Here is a 22393-nt window from a genome sequence, read left to right as displayed (position 1 = left end):
CTCTCTCTCTCTCTCCTAAAAAAAAAAAAAAAAATATTTAAAAAAAAAAAAAAAAGAAAGAAGCTTAAGGGCTCAGGACACTATTGCATCCTACTTGGATTACTGCACTGTCATCACTGCCAGCCTTTCAATTTTATGCCTCTGTCTCCACACACACCCTAAATGTTGCCCTGCATCCATCCATCACTTTCCCAGTATTAAGCTCTGATCTAGGGTGGCAGGATTATTAAATGGAAAGTGTATTAAACCTGAAGTTGAGATCCCTGAGGTGTTTTGAAACTTTAATGACCACTATATCACCTTGGGAAGTCTCCCCACTGTCGCCGCCATCCTGCTTCCTAATTTCTGAGGCCTCAGTTCTCCATCAATAAAATGAAAATCCTTTTAAGCTCTTTTTGTGGTGATCCAGCCTCATCCTACCTTTCCAGTCTCATTTCATTCCCTGCTCCTTCACGTTTTGTGTTTCCTGACTCCCTAGTCTTGGCGTGTTCTCTTCTACCCACCTAGAATGTTTTTCCTTCCTTATTTTCTCATTCCAGTGCCATCTCTAGTGTGGCTTTCTGAGGGAAGGTGTCTCGAACGATGCAGCTTTGGCAAATTAATCATAGTTCATGTCACTAATCTTATTTTGCATCACTTGATCGTTAGATTAGTGTCCACCTTCTCCACTAGTCTGTGAGCATCTCAGGGGCAGAGGGGATATCTCTTTGAACTTCCTTCTGTACCCTCAGCCCATATCATGGTATTTGTTACATAATAAATGTTCAAGAAATAGTACCAAATAAATGAATGAATGAATTCACTATACTAACACATACTATATACTAATTTAAAGATAAGCTTCTCTATCTGAACTTCACAATGCTTGAAAATGTGGTCCTAATTTAACATTTAGACCTCAACCCCACTCATCCACTTTGACACCCAAAATGCATGGATCTGGTCCTCCAGCAGTTCTAATTGCTTCTCCTCATGACCTTTATTGATGGTATTTTTTTTTTCTCTCTCCTTCTCTACCTGTTGAAATGGTCAATTTTTAAATTCTGTCTCAAACATGCCCTTCTCTATGAGACTATGTCTGGCTATCCCTTAAATGTATTGCTTATCTTCTTACAAAATTCTGATGTGTTGCTCTTAGATCATTTTCTTCTAAACTTCTTGTGGTAATTATTTAAAAGATTTTGTTTTCATAATATTACTCTTGTGTTTTCTTTTTTTTTCCCTTATTTCTCTCATCTCTATTGATCTTCTTAATTGTCTCATAAATCTTTTTCATATATATCTTACACATTTTCAAAGTATATAATATATTGATATGGTGTGGCTTTGTGTTTATTTCTAAATACATTGTACATGTCACATAAAAATTACTGCAAATAGCTATGGTGACTAATTCATTATAGTACTCTTGACTTGTAGGTTATTGAGGTTTCAATTTGGGATGTAAAAATGCATACAATCCACTCAGTAAATATGCTCATTATTTTTGCTTTGGGGTTTGTTTTTAGGCTGAATATTATTGTATAATGTGATTCATAGCAGTGATAGCAGAAATAGTTTTTGAGCACAGCAATAAAATTTAGTGCATATATGTTTCTTCCAAAACATGATCTCAAATACACTAATGTCTGAAGAGTACTGTTAACTCACAATATTATGTTATTTCTTTTTTTAGAAGATTTACACTGTAAATGGGTAATTTTGAGATTTCTTAGAACATTGACTTAAAATACTTTGTCAGAGAATAGGAGTGAGAAGACAGTAATGTCTAGATTTTAAAGCTAAAATAAATGTTAAGTAAGTCATGGGCACTGATAATTTGAATTTTAGACAAGAGTAGACCTTTTTCTGAAACACTTTTTTCTGATTATAAAAGTAATACATGACTATTGTACATCCACTAGAAAACGTGGAAAAGCTTTTGTTGTTGTTGTCTTTATTAAAAGGAATCCTTACGTTTACTTTCCCCCCTGATTGTCTAGAAAAGATAAAGTTTAGAGAGATTAATCACAAACAATGATTTTAAATAATCTCCTATAAAATGTGCAATCCCAATAATCAGAGATAGAATAAAATTCTGGTTTAATCTTTACCATCACTTGTTCCCAAACACACACAGATTTTCCCCAAAAGAATCTCTCACTTTTTATCTCTCACTGTTTCTAATTCACATTTCACTTTTGATACTGTAAGTATTTTTAAATGGTTTCCTCTTATTTATCTTAACAAGCCCACAATTTTACATTTATATTAAAGTGAACATCTACTTTTTTGCATTTATATATTTTTGTCTTTTCTTGTTTTACTTGGCTTCTGCCTACCTTTGCACCCTCTTCAACCTCAGCAGTGCCTTCTCAACGGACTGTTAATAATACATTGTTAACAATATCCTTATTTTTCCGTGCTTTCAGATGACCCTATACTTCTAACTATGTATATATACACATATACTGGCAAAGTTTAGCCAGCTTTAATTATATATAACTTGAATATTTTTTGCAGGTTTTTTCATTGATTTTTCTTTTTTAACATGTGCTTGTGTAAATCTAAATATATTCACTTTTTTCCCCCAAACTAAGTATATTTTTAATTGTCTTCTACTCCATCCTTTGGATGCACTTTATTTGTTTAGACAATACCCCATTGCTCTGCACTTTGGTTGTCTGCAGTAATGTACATACACTTTTGTCAGCGTTTTTGAGATTTCCTTTGCATAGATTAGTAAAAATAGTATCTCTAGGTCATGAGTACAAATAATTTTGTTTTTTATTAAAATGAAAAACACATATAAAGAATAAAAAATATAAGTGAAACCCTTTGATACAAACAGCAGTGTTTAGTCCCTTCAGACCCTCTGGTTAAGGTCTCTTTGAGCAGTTATTTTAATTCTTTAAGCTATTTCTTCCTGTATTAGGCACATCTGCATAATGTAATGATACCACAATTTTGGACTTAATAGTTTGAAACTTAATAGTTTGAATATTATCTATTAACTCCTCTTATGTTCGGTAGAATTTGGCTCACTTATACCCTTCTTATTCTCTCAATATTATTCTATCAGATTTTCATTTAACAGAAACCAGTAGGTGCATTATTATGATTATATAAATATTATGTACCATGTACCATGGCATCAAATCTTTTTTCTATGATATGAGTTTTTTGGGAAAACCTTTAGTTTTTCAAAGCATTCATATTATAATTTTTATTTGTTTTTTTCTTACTAATGTCATAGGTCTAACATCTTTCCCATATATTCATGTGAAAGATAATCTGTGAGTTCCATTATTTTTCCTGGACACTTCCCTTTTAAAATCTCCATCTTTATATTTTATTCTACACTAGTCTATATCATGTTAAGAAAATCTCCTGTCACTTATTTACGTTTATAGCTTCTTACCTCATTTTGCTGGAACATGCACTTCAATAACTTTCTAGTAAAGCCTAAATTAAAGGAAAACATTTTGTGTTACATGCCTAAAATATGTTCTCATTCTTCATACTTAATTAGTAGTTGGGAAGGTAAGGCATAGCTTCTTATTTATTTATTTATCTATTTATTTAATTAATTTATTTAAGTGTTTATTTATTTTTGAGAGTGTGCAAGCTGAGGAGGGGTGGAGACAGGGAGGCAGAGGATCTGAAGTGGGTTCAGAGCTGACAGACTAACAGCAGCAAACCTGATGTGAGGTTCAAACTCACAAACCATGAGATCATGATCTGAGCCGAAGTCGGAGTCTCAACTGCCTGAACCACCCAGGTGCCCCGCTTCATTTTTATTTTTCATTACGTGATAACCTGGCATATAAGAATTTTCAGTCAAAACAATGGTGACTAATGAGTTGTAGGACTTATAACTTGCAGGGAGTTGGAGGTTCTAATTTGGGATAGAAAAGTCTGCAAGTTCTAGAGGACATATATGCTAATTATTTGTATGTTAAATATTGGATTTTAGATTATAAAATATATTTTCCTCGGAATTTGGAAGGCATTGCTCCACTATCCATCATCTTTTTGTTTGGTTCGTTTTTGTGTGTGTGATTGTCTTTGCTACTAAGATGTTGGTGATATTCTGCTTACTTTTCTGCCTGTGTCCTACTCTTCTTTTGGAAGCTTTTAGGATATTTTCATTTTTCCCCCCAAATTTTAAATTGTGTGACATGCTTGAATTTTCCCCATTATTTTGCTGAATGAGACTTTTAAATTTGGAAACTCATATTATCAATTTATTGGAATTTTCTTCATTAAAAATACATTGTTAAAAAATTTCACTCTGTTTTCTCTGTACATTTGTTCTAGAAATTTTATGAGCTGAATATAGGTGTCCCTAGATTCATTCTTTAAGACTCTTACGCTTTCTGAAGTATGTTCTACCTTTTTGTTGCTGTTTTGCTTTCTGAATAATTTGCTTCACTCTTTTCTTTTTCTCTCCTTACATATTTTATATTTTAGTAACTAAAAGCTATTTCTTATTGTTGGTTTTTATTTTCTATGTTATCTCGTTCTTGATTACAGACATGATAGATATGATCATTCTTATTTAAATATATTTGTTTTTGTTCTTTTTTATGTATTTCTTTGCTCCACTACACATCATTTTCCTTTTTTTGTGTTAACTTATTTGGTTTCTAATTAACATTGGAGATTTTCTGAAATTATGGGTGATTTCTGGCAGTTTCCATTTGAGAGACCAAAGAGTTCTTGATACATGGACAGTGCATATCACCTGAATGCACTTTCAGTGAACTGGTCAGACATCCAAGTTGCCATCCCATTAGAGGGTCTCTCTATGGCAGTATATAGAATTATTCATCTAGGGTAGTCCAGATTTTTCCAGAAAAGCTATTTTCTACCTGGAGAGACACTCTTTTAGTTTCCAGTATTCTGTAAGCAGAAATCTAAATTTCCTAGAGGGTCTTACCATTTCAATCCTTAGTGATAAATTTAACTTACCACCCTTCCCCTCATGTTTAATTCACCATTTCTCATTCATAACCTTCTATCTAGTATTTGGATGTTTACAATATCAGAACCTATTCTTTACAATTTTAATCAGAAATTTCCATTTCATTTTCTGCCTGGAAGAAAAAGAATGCGACACTTGGTACCTCCAAGTTTTGAGAAGCAAACAAATCACTTCTCCTGGGGTATGACCCACCAAAGGAGTTTTAATTGTAGCTTCCTCTGTCTACAAAGGCAAGCACCCTTATCCATCTCTTTTTTTCACACAAAAAATATATTGTAATAACTGTACGATAAATGATGAGTCTTCATTTTGTTTTATTTGCCTTGTTGCCCTTGTTACTTATATACTATTTTTAAATTTTTTAAAAAATGTTTGTTTATTTTTGAGAAAGAGACAGAGACAGAGCACAAGCAAGGGAGGGGCAGAGAGAGAGAGGGGGAGACACAGAATCTGAAGCAGGCTCCAGGCTCTGAGCTGTCAGCATAGAGCCCAACACAGGGCTTGAACTCACGAGCCAGAAGATCATGACCTGAGCCGAGACACTTAACTGACTGAGCCACCCAGGTGCTCCATTTATATACCACTTTTATTTATAAACCAGGGATGTAAAATTTTCAAGTATGACATGCTTGTTAATTTGAATGAACAATTTAAGACCCTTAATTTAAAGTAAATGTTGCTTTCCCGAAATCATATATACCGCCAGCAGTGAATGCAAACACTCATTTCTCCAGCCCCATGCTCAGACCCAAAAAACAACAAATCTTTTGGTCAACATGAAAAGCAAATGTGATATCTTCCCCTAATTTACATTTCCCTCCTTTCTAATGTATATGAGTATGTATCTCCAGCTTATGGGTTATTTATATTTCTCCTTTTATCATTTATCTTTTACTGTTTCTTGCCTATTTTCTTCATGCTGTTGTGATCAATTTTCTTAGTGGTTTATAAAATCTCTTTATATATGCAAAGATATAAATCCTTCGACATACTTCTTTTTTTGCCATTGATTACTTCCTTTTTGAAAACTGGTAACTTGCTTTCCTTCTGCTTCATTCCTATTTTATATACATTCAGTAGCTGCTCCTTATCATTAATATAACTTTTCCTGTTGTTTTTCACAGGCAGATCCTTGCAGCAGCCAAAAGAGCTGACCAAGTGGGCCATTTTCTTTGGGTGGGATCAGACAGCTGGGGATCCAAAATAAACCCACTGCACCAGCATGAAGATATTGCAGAAGGAGCCATCACCATTCAGCCCAAGCGAGCAACAGTGGAAGGTATGGGTTTTGTCCATTGTAAAATATGCTAAGAGACTGGTTTGGGCCATGCAGGATGGCTAAATCATGTGTCTCTTTGAGGGTTTGGTGTTTTTACATAATGTATGCAGTGTGATTTCAAATTCTAGCCATGAAATGCAGATTAGGTCATATATCTGGTCTGTTATTTTAGTTGACAGTTCTCTTTTGAAGAGATCATGTATTTTTATAATATCAAAATCCACATTTTTTTCATTATGGCACCAGAGCTTCCTGAGAGAAGAGTATTACCATTAATAAGTCAAATAATAACACAATCCAAGTGTACGTACATGAACTGTATTTTTTTTTGAAAGAATATTATTCCTTTGCAATTTATCCATTACTTCTGTAGCAGAATAACTCCGTAGATCCTTTCCTTTGTTACCTCATGGAGTGTCTTCCGGCCCCCAGCATTGTACTGCACACCACCTCTCTCAGGCACCATCACCTTGACTTCATGGGTCCCTTTTGTTCTCACTTTCTTTTGCCTTCCTAAATCACTGCCCCCTTTCTTTTCCTTTGCCTCCCTTGCTGCTACAAAGAGTCTATAAGAGGAAGAAAGAGGAGAGGGTGTTTATTGGTATCCTTCTGATCTAACAAAATTGCTGATTACAATTTATGTTCTCCTTTAATTTGAAAAGAAAAGTCATTTTGAAAAGAAGATAATGTGAAGAAAAGGAACTATTCCACTAGTATCCTGATTTGTGTTTCTTTTCTGATGGGCCAGGTCTCCAAAGATTCCCTAAAACATGCTTGTTTTGCACATTAAAAAAGCCTCTACCTTCTCACTCAAAAAGGGATCAAATATTTCCGTTTCTTTCTATTCTGCCTCCACTCCAATATAATTAATTATTCTCCCCAGAAGGCTGCTTGGTCTATGGAGACCTTTTTAAACAAGCCAGGTTGTGGTTTAGTCACTGTTGACTTTCTATGTTATCTGGGGGAGATAAAGATCCCATGAGTCACCCATGTATTCATTGGGAGGCTTTGAATTCATTTCATTCCCTAGTACATGTCCTGAGAAGATTGCTTATCTTACAACACGGACCAGTGCATTTGCAGATGCGTTGCAAAAATAAAAGATAACATTAACTATCTCCACTCCTTTTTACTCAAAATTTTGAGTATCCACTGTATGTCTTGCTCTGTTCTGAAAGTTTAAAAAATAAGATGACAAAATGCTTACTTTCAAAGCATGCAGAGCTGAGAGAAGGTGTCAAAAATAGCCATTGGCTAGGTAACATGAGAAACCTTGTATGTGTAATATGGAATAGATGCCACAGGGCACAAAGGAGATACTGTGGAAGTTTCTCTCCAGTGGTGATGTTGCAGTTGGGGGATATTCCTGAGAGAAGGTAAAGTGATGACTTGAAATGCCTCAGGCAGATGAGGAGAACACCATCCATTCCCAACCCAGGGGGGATGGGAACAGAAGAGTGAAGGAGCAGGGCACACTGGGATACCAGTAAATAATTCATTCTACAGCACGGCCCTGCATTATAGCCATCCTGAAATTCTTATGATTTTTTAAAAACCGTTCCCACTTACAGGGCATTGGGAAAACCCTTTTCTCTCCTAGAGTTCCATTCACTGAACTATTGGCCGGATTAACTCCTAGTTTTATCCTTTAGGACTTTGCTTAGACATTAATTTTCCTTGGAAGCTACATATGACCCTTCTACTTCACCCAAGTTTGGGTTAGATGTCTTTTCTGTTGCTTCTGTGGCATCCTTCATGATCCCTACTACTGTAGCACCTCTTTACTTGTCTCTGTCTACAAACATATCTGTTATGCACGCCTTTGGACTGCGTATGGCAGATACTCAAACAGAATTTTAAGTGTTTGGATGCTGAGATGGGTGGAGGAATCACAGACTATCTGAGTTCCTGACATAAAATATGGCAGAGAAATGGACCAGAGTTGAATTATGAAAGATCTTGAAACTACACTAAGAAAAATGTTCTTTATTCTGAAAGTTGGAGCAAGGTCTGGAAAGTGGAATGTGATCAAAGGGGGTTAGAAAGTTGACTCAGGTGACGTTATGGAGAAGTAAGAGTCAGGTGAGAGTCAAAGCAAGCAAGAAAGGAGTGAGGTCCTTCCTTCCTCGACTGAAGATGCTGCATAGACATGGATGCCTATACTCCATGGTTACTAACTCCCGTTTCATGATATTTAGAGATTACTAAGTATCTTGAAGTTTATATAAATTCTTGAAAAAAATTTTTCTGCTGTGTAATTAGGGATACACATTTTTTCTTTTTTTGGGGAGGAGAGAGGGATGATATACAAAACTCTTAAATCAGACACAAAACAGCATCCTACGTATGCAAAAACCTAACTATATATTTATATCTAGATCTAAGTCTGTATTTATATCATTTGTATCTATATCTCCCTGTTGGGGAGGGGTTGTTCCAAACAATGAATTGAAAGAGAGAAAGAGATTGTTAACATTGGAAAATGATAGAGCACCATCTGTTTGTACAGAACTCTCTATTCTTAACCAGATAAAAATAAGGTTTTTTTTGTTTTGTTTTGTTTTGTTTGTTTTTTGTTTTTGTTTTTGTTGTTGCTGGTGTGTGTGGCTTATGTCTAGCCATATTGTCTGTGCATTGCTACAAAGAACAGCCTAGATTTGTTTACTTAGGAAATGAAACATCAAGATTGTGGCTGTGCATTTATAGTGACACACTCCTAAGGAAGCGCAAAAAGAAATGAATTTACTTGTGCTCAGGTTTGTAAAGCAAGCTATGAAATATCTCAAATGGAACTAACAAAATTGGACATTTTCTGTATCAGCAAATAAGTTTTCCTCTCCTGTCTAATATGTTTTTCTTTTTGATAAATATTCCATATTGATTACTGTCGTAGAACATCCTACAAATATTTATAATACTCCTATATCCCTGTATCTTTGTGTTTTATAGTGTTGTATGTACAAACGCAAACAGGAAAAAGGCAATCAATAATCAACATGTTTCTATCCTGTAGATTTATATTTTGAACATGTTCAGCAAAGATCTGAAATTTTGGCTGGTCTTTTCTCTATCTGCATGAATAATTAACAATAAATTACTTTAGGCTAAATTGCTAGCAAGCACATGGCCTCTGTGAGAGTAGTTCTCATCTTCTTTTATCTTCTATCTGTATTTATTCTCCATTTATGCAAGAAAGGGCCTCTGTGTTTGCTAGCCAAGTGTGTTGTTCTTCCCCCTTTCAATTTGATGTTGATAGGAATTGTGCCCAGGAAAGGTCAGCCGTGGCCCTGATCACTGCCCAACATTCACAGGATATTTGGAGAACGTCTCCACAGCTTGGCAGCTCTCCTCCAGCTCCTGAGCCAAAACACTTCTGTAATTTTCAGTGTCTCTGAATTGTCTGATGAGCCAAGGGATCTCTGGCATTTTCCTCTCTTCTGTTGCCCCATTAACTAAGATTCCTTGTCATCTTTCCAGCCCCCAACAAGGCCTCAGCAAAAAATGTCCATGGTGCTTTCAACTCTTTGCCCTACAGAGCGCTCTGCTTCTCTGAGAATAGGCTGTCCAAGGCATTCTCTAATTACAGTCAACGGGGATCATGGACCAGTATCTTTTCATCTCTGCTATAATCATTAACATTAGGGAGCTAGTGTAATGAAGGATAGATATTCAAAGCTAACTATAATGGCTCTGACTATTGGTGATGTTTTCAAATGTGTCTGTGGAACAGCTTGGTTCCTGAATTAAATCTGCAATCTATGTAGGAGAGACAAAAAAAATGCTATGAACCTGGCATAAAAAGTTGGTTATTTCATGCTTTTTAAATTCAAGGCTGAAATGAATTCTATATTTTTCCTAAAACCAGAGATCAAAGCTAGGAAGAGCTGAACTAAAATAAACTAAACTAAAATTCCGGCTGCAATTTAGATGTGTCCTACTTTAGCCTTCCTTGATTACCTAGAATGTACCACACATATCACAAGGTTTTGTAGGTGAAAGGAAGAAAATGACTAGAAAGAAAACATTTCCCTAAACCACAATGCTATTTCTGAGCAATGCATATGCCTTTTGGAGCTATCACTGGTTTAATAAGAGAGCAGTGAGAGTATTTTGTGTTCACTGTCATGACAATTGCTTTATTGACTCTTTTACAAATATTTATAAACTCTAGCAGGGTATCAGGCACCAACCTAAACAGTGAGATATAGCAAATGACAGTCTAGACCAGGTCCTTGCCCTTATTTAGAAGTGACGGTTGATAAAAAAAAAAAAAGTGTAAACAAGAAAATATTAGAATATTTTTTATGTTTTTCCCCTAAAAACCAGCTGGTAAATGATGGAGTTATTAAGGTAGAAGAGAGACCAGGACACAATACAGGTCCAAACAAAGATTGGCAGACTGTGGGTGCAAGTCAATGGCTGAAGCCTGGCTCATATCCATAACAGATTCTTTCACTGCTTAAAATCCACAAAGGTTTCCCATTTCTCTATTTCTTACTGCTTTGGAAAATAATTTGTTCTTTCTGATAGATCAAATCATTAACATTTTCAAAAGACTGCCTGATTTTCCCAGGGTTAGTCTACCCATCAAAAGCAAACTCATCACTCCCCAAGTCCAGAATGTGCTATATACCCCTTTTCTGCAAGCACAAAACATACCATGTTCACCTGAGGCACTTAAAACTAGAATCTGAACCTCAAGGGCAGTGCCTACAGCCTGTGGCTTCCGGGAGATTATCCATCTTTGCTTCTACTCCCTTTACATTTAGTAAGGACCCAGCACATAGTGAATTTTTTAAAAGCTAAGTTTGTGTTTTTGTCTATTGTATCTGAAAGTATCTATAATATCTGCATATGCAAGTGACTGTATTTTTATGTGAATGTTAAGTTTTCTTAGGATGGGGGAAAAAATCTTCCAAAATGGTTTGTCTTTGACTTTTTTTCTAAGACATTCAGTAGAAGGGTCAATTCCAGGATCTCTCAGGATCTCCAGGATCTCACCAGGAATTTCAAAGTGGACTTGCACACTTTTCCTCGTTTGCCTTCAGAGGACCTCTTGCATTCTTCGTATGTCTTGCCTTTCTTTTCAAGTTTGGAGAGACTTTCTGTGCAGGACTGGCACCAGGGCTTAATTAGGTGACTTGCTGGAGTATTCCAAACACACAAGGGAAGCCTCAGGCCTGACTCCTCAGAAAGTAGGAAGCATGATAAGCCTGCTTCATTTTGTCTTAGACACTCCAGTGGGCACGTCCTTTCCGAACTGTACTGTTTCTACTCACAGAACAGACTGAGAGAGACGGTGAGTAGATCACAGGTGTAAGAAAAATAGGTGTGTGAAGAAAAACACCATCTCATTTTTCATCTTGTGTTGTTTAAATTAGACACTGTTGGACTTGAGCAAGTGGTAAGAAATGTAAACAGAGAAATCTGAAATGTAAATAACTAAGGAGAGCTGAGAACAATTCCCTTTATGTGTAAAAAGGCCCAGGTTTTGGGACATGCCTTTTTCCTGTCTCATAGGATAGATGCTTCCTTACTTGCTTTCTAGGAAGATTTTTCTTTTTTTCTTTCTTTAAATTTTAGTTAACATATAGTGCAATATTGACTTTGGAAGGAGACTTAAGTGATTCATCACTTACAGACAGCACTCAGTGCTCAAAAACAATGCCCTTCTTAATAGCCATCACTCATTTAGCCCATCTTCCACCAACTCCCTCCATCAATCCTCTAATTGTTCTCTACCCTTAAGAGTATCTTATTGAGGATTAGGAGGAACTTAACGGACGACCAAGGGAGAGAAGAAGGGGGAAAATAGTGGGGGAGAGGGAGAGAGGCAAACCATGAAAGACTCTTGAATACTGAAAACAAACTGAGGACTGATGGGTGTGTGTGTGGGGAGATGTGCATGGAGAAGGGCACCTGTGGGGATGAGCACTGGGTGTTATATGGAAACCAACTTGACAATAAACTATTTGTAAAAAAAAATAATAAAATAAAAAAATTTTAAAAAAATAAATAAAACGCACTCAACCCTTGAAAATGAAATAAAATAAAATATTTTTAAAAAGTATCTTATTGTTAGTTTCCCTTAAATAGTTTATTGTCAAGTTGGATTCCATATAATACCCAGTGCTAATCCCAACAAGTGCCCTCCTCCATGTCCATCACCTTCCTTTCCCTCTCCCCCACACCCATCAGCCCTCAGTTTTTTCACAGCATTCAAGAGTTGCTCATGGTTTGCCTCTTTCCCTCTCCCCAACTATTTTCCCCTCCTCCTCCCCCATCATCCTCCATTAAGTTCCTCCTAATGCATCTATACGTGCAAACATATGGTATCTGTCCTTCTCTGCCTGACTTATTTCTCTCCGCATAACACCCTCTGTTCCATCCACGTTGCTACACGTGGCCAGATTTCATTCTTTCTCATTGCCATGTAGTATTCCATTGTATAGATAAACCACAGCTTCTTTTTTTCTGCAAAAATTTTTAAATGTTTTTATTTATTTCTGAGAGAGAGAGAGAGAGAGAGAGAGAGACCGAGAGCAAGGGAGGGTCAGAGAGAGAGCAAGACACAGAATCAGAAACAGGCTCCAGGCTCTGAGCTAGCTTTCAGCACAGAGCCAGATGATGGGCTCAAAAACACAAACCGTGAGATCATGACCTGAACCGAAATCGGACGCTTAACTGGCTGAGACACCCAGGCACCCCAAACCACATCTTGATCCATTCATCAGTTGATGGACACTTAGACTCTTTCCATGTTTTTGGCTATTGTTGAGAGAGCTACTATGAACATTGGGGTCCATGTGACCCTATGTATCAGCACTCCTGTATCCCTTGGGTAAATTCCTAGCAGTGCTATTGCTGAGTCCTAGGGGAGTTCTATTGTTCATTTTTTGAGCAAATTCTACACTGTTTTCCAAAGGGACTGCACCAGTTTACATTCCCACCAACAGTGTAGGAGAGCGCCCATTTATCCACACCCTTGTCAGCATCTATAGTCTCCTGATTTGTTAATTTCAGCCACTCTGATCAGCATGAAGTGGTATCTCAGTGTGGTTTTAATTTGTATTTCCTTGATGATGAGGGACACTGAGCATCATTTCATGTGTCTGTTGGCCACCTGGATGTCCTCTTTGGAGAAGTGTCTGTTCATATCTTCTGCCCATTTCTTCACTGGATTATTTGCTTTTTCTGGTGTGGAGTTTGCTGAGTTCCTTATAGATTTTGGATACGAGCCCTTAATCTGATAGGTCATTTGCAACTATCTTTTCCCATTCCGTTGGTTGCCTATGGAGTTTTACTGATTGTTTCCTTTGCCGTGCAGAAGCTTTTTATCTTGATGAGATCCCAATAGTGCATTTTTGCTCTTGATTCCCTTGCCTTTGGTGATGTGTCAAGTAAGAAATAGTTGTGATTGAGGTCAAGGAGGCTGTTTCCTGCTTTCTTCTCTAGGGTTTTGATGGTTTCCTGTCTTACATTCGGGTCCTTTATCCATTTTGATTTTATTGTTGTGTATGGTGTGAGAAAATGACCTANCAGTTTCTTGATTTCTCTTTCTGTTGCTTCATTGTTGGTGTATAAAAATGCAACCGATTTCTGTACGTTGATTTTGTACCCTGCAACTTGGCTGAATTCTTGGATCGGTTCTAGTAGGCTTCTGGTGGAGTCTGCCATGTTTTCTATGTAGAGTATCATGTCGTCTGCAAAAGGTGAAAGTTTGACTTCCTCTTTGCCAATTCTTATGTCTTTGATTTCCTTTTGTTGTCTGATGGCTGATGCTAGGACTTCCAGCACTATGTTAAACAACAGTGGTGAGAGTGGGCATCCTTGTTGTGTTCCTGATCTCAGGGGGAAAGCTGTCAGTTTTTCTTCATTGAGGATGATGTTAGCTGAGGGCTTCTCATAGATGGCTTTTATGATGTTTAAGTAAGTTCCTTCTATCCCGACTTTCTCGAGGGTCTTTATTAAGAAGAGATGCTGTATTTTGTCAAATGCTTTTTCTGTATCATATCGATCATATGATTTTTATCTTTTCTTTCGTTGATGTGATGTATCACATTGATTGATTTGCGAATATTGAACTAGCTGTGTAACCCGGGAATGAATCCCACTTGATCATGGTGCATAATTCTTTTTATGTGCTATTGAATTCGATTTGCAAGTATCTTATTGCGGATTTTTACATCCGTATTCATGAAGGATATTGACCTGTAGTTCTTTTTTTTTTTTTTTTTTCCTGGGTCTCTGTCTGATTTGGGAATCAAAGTGATGCTGGCTTTGTAGAATGAGTCCGGAAGTTTTCCTTCTACTTCTATTTTTTGGAATAGCTTGAGAAGAATGGGTATTAACTCTGATTTAAAGTCTGGTAGAATACCCCAGGGAAGCTATCTGGCCCAAGGCTCTTATTTGTTGGGAGATTTTTGATAACTGATTCAATTTCTTCACTAGTAATGCGTCTGTTCAGATTTTCTATGTGCATTCCCATGTGAATTTTGGTAGCATGTGTGTGTTTAGGAATTTGTCCATTTCGTCTAAGTTGCTCAGTTTGTTGGCATATAATTTTTCATAGTATTCCCTGGTAATTGCTTGTATTTCTGAGGGGTTGGTTGCAATAAGTCCATTTTCATTCATGATTTTATATGTTTGGGTGCTCTCTCTCTCTCTCTCTTTTTCAGAAGCCTGGCTAGAGGTTTGTCAATTTTGTTTGTTTTTTTCAGAAAAACAATTCTTGGTTTCATTGATCTGTTCAACTGGTTTTTTGTTTGTTTGTTTCTATATTGTTTATTTCTGCCCTAATTTTTTATTATTTCTCTTCTCCTACTGGGTTTGGACTGCTCTTGTTACTCTCCTTCTAGTTCCTTTAGGTGTGCTGTTATAGTTTTACTTGCACTTTTTCTAATTTCTTGAAATAGACCTGTAGTGCAAAGTACTTTCCTCTTAGGACTGCCTTTGCCATATCCCATATAGTTTGAATTGTTGTATTTTCATTTTAATTTGTTTCCATATATTTTTTAATTTGTTCTCTAATTGCCTGATTTGCTCATTCATTCTTTAGTAGGGTGTTCTTTGACCTCCATGTTTTTGGAGGTTTTTGAGACTTCTTCCTGTGGTTGATTTCAAGTTTCATAGCATTGTGATTTGAAAGTGTGCAAGGTATAATCTCAATTCTTTTATATTTACCAAGGGCTGCTTTATGTCCCAGTATGTGATCTATCTTGGAGAATGTGCCACAAGCACTTGAGAAGAAAGTGAATTCCATGGCCTCAGGATGTAGAGTTCTAAATATATCTGTCAAACCCATCTGGCCCAATGTGTCATTCAAGTCTATTGTTTCTTTAGTGATTTTCTGTCTAGTTGATTATCCATTGCTCTAAGTGGAGGACTAAAGTCTGCTGCTATTAGCACATTCTTAGCAATAAGATTGTTTCTGTTTGTGATTGTTTAATGTATTTAGGTGCTTCCATATTCGGTGCATAAACATTTATAATTATTGGCTCTTCCTGATGGATAGACCTGTTATTATTATATAATGCCCTTCTTCAGCCCTTGTTATTGTCTTTCATTTAAAGTCCAGTGTGTCTGATATAAGTATAGCTACTCCAGCTTTCTTTTGACTTCCAGTAGCATGATATATATTTTTCCATCCTCTTACTTTCAATCTGAAGGTGTCCTCAGGTCTAAAATGAGTTTCGTGTAGACACGAGCAAATAGATGGATTTTGTTTTTTTAATCCATTCTGCTACTTTATGTCTTTTGATTACAGCATTTATGCCACTTACATTCAGTGTTATTATTGAAAAATAAGGGTTTAGAGTCACTGTGTTCTCTGTAGGATTCATGCTTGTGGTGGTGTCTCTGGTACCTTGCATTCCTTGCAACATTTCCTTCAGAGAGTCCCCCTCAGAATTTCTTGTAGAGCTGGTTTAGTGGTGATGAATTCTTTCAATTTTTCTTTATTCGGGAAGACTTTTATCTTTTCTTCTATTCTGAATGACAGGCTTGCTGGATAGAGGATTCTTGGCTGCATATTTTTTCTATTCATCACATTGAAGATTCCCTGCCATTCCATTCTGGCCTGCCAAATTTCAGTAGATAGGTCTGTAACCACTCTGATAGATCTCCCTTTGTATGTTAGGGCCCTTTTATCCCTAGCTGCTTTCAGAATTTTCTCTTTGTCCTTATATTTTGCCAGTTTCACTATATGTCATGCCGAAGATCGATTCAAGTTACGTCTGAGGAGAGTTCTCTGTACCTCTTGCATTTCAATCTTTGTTTCCTTCCCCAGATTGGGGAGGTTCTCAGCTATAATTTGTTCAAGTACCCTTCAGCGCCTTTCTCTCTCTCTTCCTTTTCTGGAATTCTTATGATATGGATATTGTTCCTTTTGATATTATCACTCAGCTGTCGAACTCTCCTTTTGTGTTCCTGGATCAGTTTATCTCTTTTTCTCGGCTTCCTCTTTTTCTATAATTGTGTCTTCTAATTCAACTATTCTCTTCTCTGCCTCTTCAGTCCGTGCATTGGATGCCTCCATTTTATTTTGCATCTCATTTATAGCATTTTTAAATTCATCACAACTATTTTTAAGCTCCATAGTGTTTGTAGCAATAGTTTCTTTGATGTCTTCCATGCCTTTTCCAAACCCAGCGATTAATTTTCTGACTATTTTTCTAAATTCTTGTTTGGTTATGTTGCTTATGTCTGTTTTGAGCATTTTTTTAGCTGTCATTTCTTCCTGGAATTTCTTTGGAGGAGAGTACTTCTGTTTTGTCATTTTGGCTAGCTTTCTGTCTCTTGTTAGTTTTTAAAGCTTGTTATGCACTCTGCACCTGCAAGTACTACTGTATTAACGATTGCTCTTTGACTGTCTAGGGCCTGTCCTTTCAGGAAATATTCTTTGAATTGTGTCTCTTGGTCTCTTTTGTTGAGACTTTGGTTATTTTATTTCCCTACTCGTAGTGGTATTTTGGACTCTCCACCATGTGTACTTTGGCTTGTTTCTTGAGGCAGCCCTGGGAAAGAAAATAGACAGACAAACACACAGAAAACAAAGGCACACAAATGCATAGACAAATCTAACACGCAAACTGAAAGGAGAAAAAAAAAGAAAAAGAAAAGAAGGGGAAAAATGAGGAAGGAAGAAAACCAAATAATAAAAATAAAGAAAATAAAAATATGAAAGAAGGAAAGAAAAAAAGAGAGAGAAACCCAAAAGAGAAAGGACAGTCTAAAAGCATAAAATCAGAACTCCCCGCTACAAATAAAGAGCCGGGTGTATGCAGTGCTGATGGAAGAGCATGTACAAAGAGAGAAATGACAGGGCGGGGAGGAAGTGAAGTTGGAAGAGAAATGACCAGGCAGAAAGACTAAGAGGCTTAATTCAGAGAGAGAAAGAGGAGAATATTGTAAGAGGTGAGGAGAAAGAAATGAAGATAATGTTACTCAGAGATAATATATAGTCTGATTACTCCAGAGATAGAAAGGTAGCAGTGGAGGNCGTGGGGTGGGGGGTGGGGGGGTGGCAGAAGCAGCGGGGAAGGGTGTTGTTTGGTGTAGGCAGGTCTTAGCCTCCACTGCATCCTGCAGGCCGCTCCCTGAGGTCACGACTTGGTGGTTATGGGGAGAGAAATGGTGGCGTCCCAGTCCCCTCTTGAACCAAGCATTGCAACTCATTCTTTTGGGTCCGATCTCCCAGTACTGTGGCCGTAGCCAAGGTTCGCCATGCTCTATATCCCAAGTCCGGCCTTATTTCCAGATCTTAGTCCGCGCACCCCGTTGATACCGTCTGAAATATAAACCTGGAGGCCGAGTCCCTCTGAGCAGTTTCAAGCTGGCCACCTCCCACTGGGAATCCAGCCAAGCCAGAAGAGTGGCGGAGAGGCTTCAGGTGTGCCACCTCCCCTCCAGGTCTAGCTGGTGAGCAGAGGACCGGTTTCTCCCAATGTCACCCGGGACCAGGGTGTCCAGCTCAAGGTAAGCTGCGCAGCTAGAAATCGGAACACTCTGTGTTCTGAGCTGAGGTTTTTCTCTTCTCCAGGACAGGGACAGTTCCTTGAGCAGTTTCAGTCGCTCTTTCTTTTCCCCTCGACTCACCACAGGTCCCTGCAAAGGGGGCTCCCTCCTCTCCCTACGTGTCTCTGGTCCCGGCCCATTTTCATCTGCCCCAGTTTGCACTCACACTATAAGTTTTTCTCAGCGGACCCTGTCTCATGTTCCTCCCAAACTCCTGGATTCTGTAAGGGCTCCTATGGCTTCAGGCCTTCTCCGTTTGAGAGATGGGGGTGAGTGAAATGTACAGAGCTCTCTACTTCTCTGACATCTCGCCTCCTCCTTTTCTGTTTCCCTCTCTTGTCTTCACCCCTTCCCATATATTCATCTGTTTTGTTTCTTAAACATATGAGTAAAATCATATGGTATTTGTCTTTCTGTTTGACTTATTTCACTCAGCATAATACATTGTAGCTCCATTCACATCATATCAAATGGCAAGATTTTATTCTTTCTGATGGCTGACTAATATTCCATTTGATAGAAAGATAGATGATAGATAGAAGGTAGACAGATAGATTGATAGATACACACCCCACATCTTCTTTAAGCTCACATGCTACCAGAACTGAAACAGAAAGATCTAGAAAATTTGAACAGACCCATAATCAGCAAAGAAATTGAATCAATAATAAAAAATCTCACAACAAACTAGAGTCCTCGGCTAGATGGCTTCCCAGAGGATAGATGCTTTCTTAATGGGCTTCACTTAACTGGCCACCAGTCATTTCCTAACCAGTGAATATGTAAACAAACAAGAATATATCCATTCTGTTTGCATGATATGCTGTCTGATGCCTCCAGTACCCTGAACACTCCCCATTAATAATTGGATCTCTAGTATGTCCCACCAATTGAATTTTTAGCTACCAAGAACTAGCTATTTTTGATTCTCAGTGTATTTACTGCAGTAATATGTATTACCATAATTATTTCACGTGAAAATCATATAAACCAATGAAGTGAGTGCAGGGAGAGTAAAAGAGAGAGAGATGCTATTTCAAAGAAGATACATTTGAGTTCCTTGGAAAGATGTGGTAAGTTTGCAACTGTTAGTTGTGGGCTAAATTTGGTCATGTTTTGGAGGGAAATCATAAACACTAGAAACATACTGCATTTAACTACTGGTCAACTACCTTTAAGTTTCTGTGTCACTTTAAAGATGACAAAACTAAATTTTTTGTAGTTGATTTTTTTTCCAGATTATGACAAGGAGGCCAAATGGGTGATGCATATTCACACAAAAAAATATCATGATCATACATCAGAAGATTTACAAATGAGTGAGTGAGTGTGTGTGTGTGTGTGTATGGATGGATTTTGAGTTGAAACATTTGATATATTTATGTATTTTTAATGATTCATTGCCAAGATATAAATGTTTTATTAACTGACCTACCTTGGATCCCAATGATATTTAACTATTATTTAATTATAAAGTTTCCAATGTACTTACATTTGGGCTTTCACTTTCTAAGACTTACATTTTTCACCTGTAGATGGAAAGTTTCAACTATATCATCCCCAAAGGGTCCTTCTAGGAGTAACATTGTGAGAATGATTATCTATTATTTTTGCCTACCCTGCATCCATTCTTTCTACTTGTTACAGCCCCCACATTCTAACCTGCAGACCCCCACACTCTACTTGCTGTCAACTCATGTGACATGGGTGACACGATTCAAACCCTTGGCTCCAGGATAACGCATAGAGTTCATATTACACTGCTGGCCCCCCCAAGTCTGGATCAGGACTTTGCATCTTTATCAACTACGAACTCCTGTTACTTGTATAGGATCCTTCAGAATGGGTTTCTGTAACTTACAACTCAAATGCCTTAACAAATATGATTGTATATTAAGACAGCCTCTGCCAGGCCTTTTGTTAAATCTTGTATCTTCTCTGAGTTATATCCTTTCCAAGTGCTATTTACCTCACATGGATGTCCCTGTTTAATTATTCTCCGGTTCTTTATCACTCTAGTGAAATCTATACATTCTTCACTTATGAGACCATTAGTCTCATCAACCCTATGATGTTTTCTTGTCACCTCAGCCTTATTCCTAACCTCATTATCTCAGCCTTGCAGTGGCTATTCTGCTCATGAAGCATCTTCACATATAATCAGTTATTCTAAGTTATATATCACAGAATGCTGACTGGAATCTAAGTGATGGCTTCAAATATCCCTGAGAAATACTGATGAACTATCAGATCACCCTCCAGAAATCTAATTGTTTCAGAATTGAGCAGACCTTTGAGAGAGGATCCCTTCTAAAGGAAGAAAGACAAAATGAGTCTGATCTAGTAAGAAAGTCTTAGTTGTTTAAAGAAAGAGACATATTTACTCTTCCCAGGCCAGAACCTATTGAATTCACAAATGATTTCCCTAGGGAACAGACTGTACAAAAATAATAGGTCCCAGTTGGATAGGCTAAGCTACACTGTGGTGACAAACTCTCAATAACTAACACAACAACAAGTAGTGCTCACCCATGTGAAGTCTGCTCTGACTCTAGGAGAATTCCAGGACAGATGGCCTCTATGTACTTGCTCAGCCTTCTAGGCTGTTCCTATCTTATGGCATAACCATATCAGTACATTCTGTACAGCATTGCCACAAAGAAAGAGTGGCATGTTCACAAACTATTCTTAAATGCTTTTATTTGGAAGGGAAGCACTTTATTTCTACATTAACTTAATTGTCCAAAACAAGTCAAAACAAGTTTTCTCTTCATGAGAAATTCTGCATGGAAATTTAAAAAAAAGCACAATAATATTGCTGAAACTATCTCAAGTTCCATTTTACTAAAAACTTTGTCAGCTATTAGGACACTCACAACAATACTTTGGAATGTCCTGATAGGAGTCCACCATATGAAGAGAATAACATTCTCTGCTACTTTGCCCCAGACCTCTGAATAGCTTTGAGACCATGAGCACTGCTGAGGCAGCAATGGATCTTGGTGTCACTGGAAATCATGATGGTTTGCAGACCTCTGGAAGTTCCACTGAACACAGAAGATATCCAGGAAAAAAACAGTGATTCCTAGGAAACAGTAAGACACTTGACAGACTTGTTTGTGAGAATGTATGTGACACACTTGAAGATATTGTGCATGAACCACGTGAGAAAGTGTCGGTGGGGCTAGTGAGGGCCTAGATAATGTGACTCCTCTTATCCCTGCAGTCTGTGAGGCTTGGGGAAATTCCAGTTACCTCTGAGAATGCAGATTTGTAATTTATGACCAATGCTCTTGACTGTTGATGCACCAGTCATTTTTTCACTTTTTTTTTTTTTTTTGCCAAAGGGTGGAAGCCTCCTTGTGCTATGAAGGCTTAAAGTGCCACTTGTTCACTTATCCAACTCTCCCTACAGTTAGGAGATGAGCAGGTGACCTAATCCTACCATTAGTACCCATGAAAAAATTTTCTGAAGGAGCCTCTCAGAAATATTTTCCTCTCTTGAAAAAAATACATGTTACTACAACAGCTATCTAACTTATTTATTATCCAAATCCAGGACAAATGAGAAGTAAAAGAGGGCATAAATTTCAATTGTCCCAGGCAAAGCATAGTATGTGGACATCTTTCTCACAAGGAGAAAAATCCCTGCCCTCCATTCTTCTTGTGTTTGTCATGTTATTTTGTGAGGACGGGATACTTGGAATGATGGCAGTCCTCTTAATGAGAGAAGAGAATGACAGCAGAGAAGACAGATGGAAAACCTGGATCCATAATGACTTAAGTTGTTGAAACAATCCTGGAATTATTTACCTCAGGATTTCTTCTCATGTGAGAAAAAATGCCCTTATATTTAAGCCACTGTTAAGCTAGATATTTTGTTACATGCAGCCTAAGGTATTCTTAACCATGCATCTGTCTTACTCACTTCTTTATACCCATCATTTGCAAAAGGCCTGTAAAAGAATTGCCTATCATAAATATTTGTTGAATGAATAGATTTTATAAAATGATGCTTTTTAAAAAGACATATTTTTAGAGCAGTTTTAGGTTTACAGCAAAATCAAGAGGCAGGTACAGATATTTCCACATACTCTTACCCTAACATATGTGCAGCCTTCCCTATTATCAAT

The 22393-nt window shown here is 37.4% G+C and overlaps 1 protein-coding gene across 1 annotated transcript in view; it reads left to right on the top strand.

Moving 5' to 3' along the window:
* GRM7 (glutamate metabotropic receptor 7) overlaps positions 1–22393 on the top strand; it is an 871267-nt gene that overhangs the window by 442136 nt on the left and 406738 nt on the right. The window contains exon 4 of the mRNA XM_077763719.1: positions 6091–6245. Within this exon, the coding sequence (XP_077619845.1) occupies positions 6091–6245 (155 nt within the window). The remainder of the gene's footprint in view (positions 1–6090; positions 6246–22393) is intronic.

Source organism: Crocuta crocuta, unplaced genomic scaffold, assembly GCF_008692635.1.
Source record: "Crocuta crocuta isolate KB4526 unplaced genomic scaffold, BGI_CrCroc_1.0 scaffold184, whole genome shotgun sequence".
Lineage (NCBI taxonomy): Eukaryota > Metazoa > Chordata > Mammalia > Carnivora > Hyaenidae > Crocuta > Crocuta crocuta.
This window is presented reverse-complemented; position numbering and strand designations above follow the sequence as displayed.